Here is a 6,860-nt window from a genome sequence, read left to right on the forward strand (position 1 = left end):
GTTTTCCTGGTTTCTGAACTTTTATTTGAGCTTGCGTTTTGTTAAAATGTTTGAATACATAAAAAGTTATTTAAAAATGTCAAACTGACCAGATATCAAATTCCTTTTTATCTTTAAAAACCATTTGGTGTAAAAACTTAGGACAGATTTAGAAAAACAGTTGCTGTTTCCCCAAAACGTTTTGTAGCTGTCACATAAAAATAATGGAAAAAAAACAGGTCTGCATAGATTCTGCAGGCAATCGGTGGTAATCTGGTCAAATGCATGGTGCAAGCTTGTGACGATCGTCAAGTCAAATCTTTATTGCTCAGATCTTGTTTGATGTTTCTTCTTGTTGACAAAAAAACTGGAAAAGAGGAAAATGAGCAGATTAGTCCATTGTTCGCCTTAGGCCTGCATTTCTGTCAAACATTTAGCATCCTCCATGATCAGGTGCCTTAAAATCATGGGCAGATTGCAGAAAAACGATCCCAAGCTGCTGCTCATATGGAGGCCAGGCGATAGAAGAGGCCTCTATGTTGCTAGGCAGCTTATTTAATCCACTATTATCTCATCCTTTGGATTATCATCTAAAGAGCTAAAGAAGTGGAAATGACGAGGCTAGGCAACCACACACTCACATCTACTGTTTCCCAGCATGCACCATCAGCCCCAAATGTTGAATCTGAACAAGACACTGACTAAAGCAAACAGGAATAATCAAAGTGCAGACAGGTTAGTCACTGTGAGGCCCCAGACTCACCCGGACGATGGTAAAAGATGGTAGGTGCCGGTGGGCAGGTTGTTTCCTACTCAGCCCCACCCTGCTGGGCCTCGGGAGCGGACGTTTTCTCTGCAGATGGGTCACCTCCTGTCTTGGCCTCCTTGGTTTCCTGGCCGGGCTTGCCACCAGTAGTTTGGCGTCTGCGGCGGTAGTTGAAGTTGCGGCGGTAGCGCCGCTGGCGGGGCTGTTGATTCTGACCACCTTCGCCGCCCTGATTCTCCTTGTCCTCCTCGCCATCCCGCACCGGTCTGGGACGGGGTGGACCTCTGAAGATGAAAGATGAAAAGGAAGAAGCTGTAAGCAAACAGTGACCGCACTCGTAATCATGAAGTAGAAACATCATGCAGAGAATAAACCAATCAGAGACAAGATGCAGGTATGAAGTCACATCACTGATGCAAAATAAAATGTACATAATTTGGATGCACAGCTGGAGTTTGAGGTTAGGCTGCAATAAAAGGGGAGTTTCTCGGACCAAACGAGTGGCTTTCATCATTTAAAAAAGGTTCATTTTGAGAGTCAATTTTCAGTGAGTGGATGCAAAGTCAGGATCCAGACAGCACAAAGCTTTACTCTCCCAATACTGCAGCCCTGCATCAATGAAGCCAACATGCAAACCTTGGTCTGAACCTTGGTCGGAAGCCTCTGTAGTAGTTCTGCCTCACTGGTTTGTTGCCCTGGTCTGGACCACCCTGGTTCTCGTCACCCTCACCTCCCTGAAAGCAAACAGATCAAAGAACAACTGACACAGAATTTTTTTTGACCAACCTCAGGTCATTTGTTCCTTAGTACACGCAAATGGTGAGCTCAGATATTAGATGTGTTCTGGCAGTAGAAGCCCACCATCAGGCGGTTCTACGTAGTTGATTTTAGGGGCCTATTTGGGTCAAATTGCAAAATATTGCCAAGACCCCCGATACACCAAGATTTATTGATCACAACCACGTGAGTGTCGGAAAGGAGAGGGTTAAGAGTTGACTACAACATGTCGGGGACAGCTCGGTGTCTGTTTCAGGATAGTAGCCCTGTGACAGCGTACCTCTGCCATCTCTCCGCGTGGTGCGTTGGTGTACGGGGGCCGGCGGCCGTAGCGTCTACGTACAAAGTATGGCGGGTAGCGCCGTCTGCCAGGGTAAGCGGGTCTCCGCTGCTGCTGCTGGGAGTCTCCTTCAGGGGCGCTGTCTCCCCCATCTCTGCTGCCTTTGTCGCGTCCTCCGCTGCTTGGCTCACCCTCTCCGTCACTCTGGTAGTTCTCTGGATAGTCTCCTCCACGGGGAGGGCCCCTCCTTCGTGGGTAGCGCCTGTAACGGTTCCTGTCAGCGGCGTACTTACTGCCTTGGACTGCGACACCTCCTGGGCCGGTGACATTTGCTGCCTCTGCTCCCTGTGGGGACATTTTAAAGAAACATATTTAGTCAGATTAATGAGAACGAAAGTTCAAAAGTTGTAGAATAAAATCAGAAAGGCAGCCGTAGTTCTAAAACTGACATAAAAAAGTGAAATATTTACCTTCTCCCCCTCAACTACATCAAACTCCACAGTCTCTCCATCTCCAACACTGCGAAGGTATTTCCTCGGGTTGTTCTTTTTGATGGCTGTCTGAAATCACAAATAGTTCTGTGTTATTCATTTTTACTAACAGATTCATTAAACTGAAAGTACCACGAGCAGCAGCTTACCTGGTGTACAAAAACGTCCTCTTTTGTATCATTCCTAAAAAAAAAAAAAAAAAGGAAGAAAAAAGCTCGCAGTTAGAATTCTGCTGAGCCACAAAATGCAACCACATCTCTGCAGACAGATTGTAACGAGGCCAGTAAGTGTACGGATTAATTAAGAATTGAACAGTGTGGAGACCAGCAGATAAACGATCTGGTCGGCTTTGTAAGCATATCATAGCCATAATAGGATTGGGAATGTTCTTTAACACGCAGCTGATATCAGGGTGTTTAGGAAGCAGCGCTGGGGCAAGGGTCCACTCACCTATTGATGAAACCATATCCATTCCTGACGTTGAACCATTTGACTGTACCCAAGACTTTTGTTGCTGCAATGAGAATCAATTAAATAAATGAAATCATTAAATGAGTTTAAACTTGTGGCATGACTAAGACCACATACAGTGATTCTGAGCTCTAAAAATGCTTCTGAGCTCAACTGATGACAAACAGAAAAGGAATCAAATGAGAACAGATGATGAAAAACCAGCCACAGATAATGTGGGAGTTATATTTAACTACCAACTGTCACCCTTATTATAGACCCTGATGCTTAGGAGTGCCTTGTGTCAGCTGCACTTGGTGTGATCCATTATGAGCCGGCACAGACAGACCGCACTACTTCTCATACATTTCCTCACTATCTGTGCCTCTGACATATGCAGTTACAGTACAGCATGTCAAATGCAGATGCAATACCAACGTAACGGCTGTAGTAGCTAACGTATCAAAGTTCAACTACAACAGACCTACTGCCCCATTTTAGGACGCACTGCTGCACAGGACATGAGCGGTCACACGTGGTAGAGTCGCGCCCGGATACGTTAGCAAGCCGCGGTGAGCTCAGCTGGCTCTTTAGCATAGCAATGTAGCTAAGTGGATCTGAACCATGTGGTTGGATTAGAGCCAGGAAGCGAAATCCAACTGAACACGACAGATAGCACCTATTGTGACCAAACGTTTCCCCCCCAAATTTAGAGTCTAGGCGGTTGTTGTAATACTCTTCTGTGAACCTACCACCAAATTGCGAGAGAAATCAGTGGAATCGCACGGCGGACATTTTGGCTGGCCCCTTCAGCCATGTAAATAGCTAAAGTTAGCATGCTAGGCTAATGTAGCTCCGTTAGCCTAACTGCTAGGCCCAGAAATTCGACCGAAATTACACGACCGCGGACAACTCCGCTCTCGTGTATTTGAAACACAGCATTAATATAACCACCCAACCGACCGCAATAAACAGAAGTCTCTATATATTTCGACTGTTTTACGTTAAATAAATATTTCGACAGGGAACCAGGCTCTTTGGCGTGAACAAAGGGACGGCACGGCAGGCAGCTAACGTTAGCCTGCGTTGGACGTAACGAGCTATAGCTGTAAAATAACTTCATGTTCCGCAGCGATGCTCGAATGTCAGTTGGGAAAATTAAAACTAACGTTGGTTTCACAATGCCTCAACGGTAACTGCTCGGTCGTGCGGTCTCAACGGCAAACTGGCGTCGGCGTTTCGGCACACGTCCCGGTAACGGGTAGAAACAACTTCACCGATCCTCCATGTGACGGGCTGCCGGTATCACGGTACTCCGCGGAGGAAATATGTGATTAACGGACTAAAATCACACGATTAATCAGCTCTCACGTTCTCTTTAGAAAGCAATACATTATCTAGAATTTAATCAACTGATACGAAGCACAGAAAAAACAGTGAAGGACCGATCAAACGGTTCGATCTTACAACGGACACTTTTAATCAGCTAAAATTAACGTTACGACTAACGTGTCGCTAACTGACAGCAAAAGCAAATTCATTTTTACTTTGCTTAGCGGAAAACTTCCCATCGACAGTATCTTATTTAGGTCAAACGCCAGACATCCCACAAGCGATCCAAAACGGACAGAAATGTGAGGTTTAATTTGATAATTTGTCAGTTATAGATATGTTACCGTTGGGTTCGTTATTAGCCGTGTCGGATTGAGGTTTTGTTCAACGGTAAATCGACTCCGTAATGTTAGCAACCGCCACTTTTGCGCATCGCCTCTCCGCTGCTACAAACCACCACGCTAGCTAACTAGTTAGCCTAACTAGCTCCGGCAGGCAGTCTTACCGATGACCTTCTTATCCCCCGCGGAAGCTGCGGCTGCCGGGCTGGATGGGCTCTCCGCATCGGCAGCAGGCTGCGGCGGTTGTTGTTGTGTCTCGGCCTCGCTGCTCATGGTTACTGGTTGGTAATGGCTTCTGCCGGCGGCGGCTCTCTGCTATGTTTCCCGGTGCTAGATGGTAACCTGGGCCGGCGGTGGTGGGGGCTACTGCCTTCGGGCTCTCTGCTTTCCTCTTTCCGCTCCCGTTGCCGATCGAACTGGGCAGAATGAGAAACTGTGCCGGGGAATGTTCCCGGTCGGCGGCCCGCCCAGCGAGCCTTTCGATTGGCTAGAACGCGTAACTGAAAGCAAGACGCGTTCCAATTGGCTGAGACAGCTGTCGATTTCGTTAGAGGGAAGCGTTTGATAAAATGATTGGCTAAAAAGACACTGTACCTGTACACTGTCACCGCCCACCATTGATGTCAAAGCCAGACAAATCAGACAGATAACTGTGACACTTTTGGAACGGAGTGTCTACTTACCGGGGTCATTTTAGTACATGGACAGATGTATAAAAACAATGCACAAATGAGTTCACAAAGGACACCTAGAATTATTAGTATGCCATTTTTACATAAGCTTGAATAGAAATATCTCTGAAAAGACGCGGCGAGACATTGAGATTATGTAAAATTCGTGCTTTCTTGCTTCAATTTATTATTCTGTTGACCAGGTATTACTAAGAAATCCGGTGATGCTGACCCACTGAAAACAAAACTACATTTTTAAAAATGTGTTTTCTGTTTGTTCTAATGCCTCGAAATATATATACAATCTGATTGCTTTCCTATAGACACCCACTGTGCTATGAGCCCCATCTGCAGTGAGTTCACTGCTGTGGAAATTTATTGAAGGATAATTGACCTAAATAAAGACGATCATGAGGAGAGACTTGATCATTTATTTAAAGGACATGATGTAAATGTCATATTTGTCAATTTCACTGCCTTGTTCCAGTTGTTTTTCCTTTTTCCGTGGAAGATTTTGGCATAAGATGTAAACACAACAGTCCTGATCCCTGATTTTATATCACTAAAAATGTTAAGAAGGAACCAAAGTGTTATTGCGGCAATTTATTTTTATTCCCAGCCTTTTGTTGAGTTTCTGGGATGAAGGTTATTTCAGGACAACCATGAGGAATAAACATTCCTATAGATAGATAGATGGATGGATAGATATCTCAAGGGAAATTCAACAATTTCCAACTATGATGTTTGACTGTATTCTGAGATTATTTGATTCTCAGGGGGGATATTTTAAAATGCTTTCTGTACCCTCAAAACAAAAGCTAAATCAGTGACAGTGAATTCCGGTAAAATAAGTGCACTTTCCCTCTCCAGGCAGCCACCGTCCTGTGTGAATCCAGAAAACTTCCACTAGAGCTGGGCAGACAGACCCAGACAACCCCACCGCAGCCCCCCATCCATTGTCATGTTAATGCTCCACTGGCACTGTTTATGAGCGCTGGCCGATGTGTGAAGAGCTCTGCTGTTAATGGCCAAGCTCCGTTCTCCCACACACAAAGATGGGTTTTAGCTTTGACCCCAGAAAGCCTCCCCACGGAGAGACCCCCACTCAATGCAAGAAGAAGAAGAAAAAACCCCATCAAGCCCTTCTTCCTGCCTCCATAAGAACAGAGTCTCCATCTGAAAGGATTCTTTTATGCCAAGGGAACGATATCCAAGGCAGACATGAGCGTGGAAGGGGGAGGGGGTCTGGATTTGTATAGAAGGCTGAGATAGACGACGTAGCTGTAAGTTCAGGAGAGGATTCTTTGGCTCTGGAGGGTGTTTCTTGGAGAACTCTCGTGCTTTCCGCTGTAGTATTTAACCTCGTTTGCTCCACAGTTATGAAGCCAGCATCGCTTATTACCTGCTGCCCCTTTAGAAGACAGCTTCACTGCACATATCTGGACGTTCATTTGCTGAAAACTGAAGCTACAGACTCTCTAATAAGATGTGCAAACGTTCAGTTGTTTAGATCTGCAGCTTATGAGGAGACAATGTGCCACTAAAAGGTGCCAAAGCGATGCATTTCACTCTGGGTACACAATGTTCTTAAAGCTGATGCAGGGCAGTTTCCAGTCAGGCAGGTCTGGGTGGTTTCTAAAACAGACATTGAATGGATAAGAAGCAAAAAAGCACATTAATTATCACACATTAACATTAAATTATTCATTTTTAATATTTTAATGTTTTTTTAATATTGTATTCATGTCTAAACTGCAAAAAAATATGCTTTGT

The 6,860-nt window shown here is 45.1% G+C and overlaps 1 protein-coding gene across 4 annotated transcripts; it reads right to left on the reverse strand.

Annotated features, from left to right (window-relative positions):
* Position 1: 1 nt before the first annotated feature.
* Positions 2-4,848, reverse strand: ybx1 (Y box binding protein 1). Of its 4 annotated transcripts, none has more exons than XM_022198797.2 (8): positions 4,581-4,848; positions 2,744-2,807; positions 2,443-2,476; positions 2,273-2,362; positions 1,803-2,147; positions 1,394-1,479; positions 743-1,029; positions 2-346 (listed from the first exon to the last, which is right to left on the reverse strand). In XM_022198797.2, exons 1-7 carry the CDS (start codon positions 4,687-4,689, stop codon positions 789-791), a joined length of 969 nt encoding a protein of 322 aa, XP_022054489.1. In that variant the 5' UTR covers positions 4,690-4,848; the 3' UTR covers positions 2-346; positions 743-788. The 4 variants fall into 4 exon arrangements, with proteins under 4 accessions (XP_022054489.1, XP_022054488.1, XP_022054491.1 ...); XM_022198796.2 differs by having other exon boundaries at positions 1,382-1,479; XM_022198799.2 differs by having other exon boundaries at positions 1,866-2,147; positions 4,581-4,847.
* Between the last annotated feature and the right edge of the window lie 2,012 nt (positions 4,849-6,860).

Source organism: Acanthochromis polyacanthus, chromosome 6 (genome assembly GCF_021347895.1).
Source record: "Acanthochromis polyacanthus isolate Apoly-LR-REF ecotype Palm Island chromosome 6, KAUST_Apoly_ChrSc, whole genome shotgun sequence".
Lineage (NCBI taxonomy): Eukaryota > Metazoa > Chordata > Actinopteri > Pomacentridae > Acanthochromis > Acanthochromis polyacanthus.

What these genes read in the sequence shown, in the direction of transcription:
- ybx1 (XM_022198796.2), bottom strand. Translation starts at nt 4,689, where the DNA reads ATGAGCAGCGAGGCCGAGACACAACAACAACCGCCGCAGCCTGCTGCC. An exon ending in GGGGGATAAGAAGGTCATCG is followed by an intron (nt 2,808 to 4,580) that starts GTAAGACTGCCT and finishes TTCTCATTGCAG; the next exon opens with CAACAAAAGTCTTGGGTACA. An exon ending in CGACCAAGGTTCAGACCAAG is followed by an intron (nt 1,030 to 1,381) that starts GTTTGCATGTTG and finishes TTTCATCTTCAG; the next exon opens with AGGTCCACCCCGTCCCAGAC.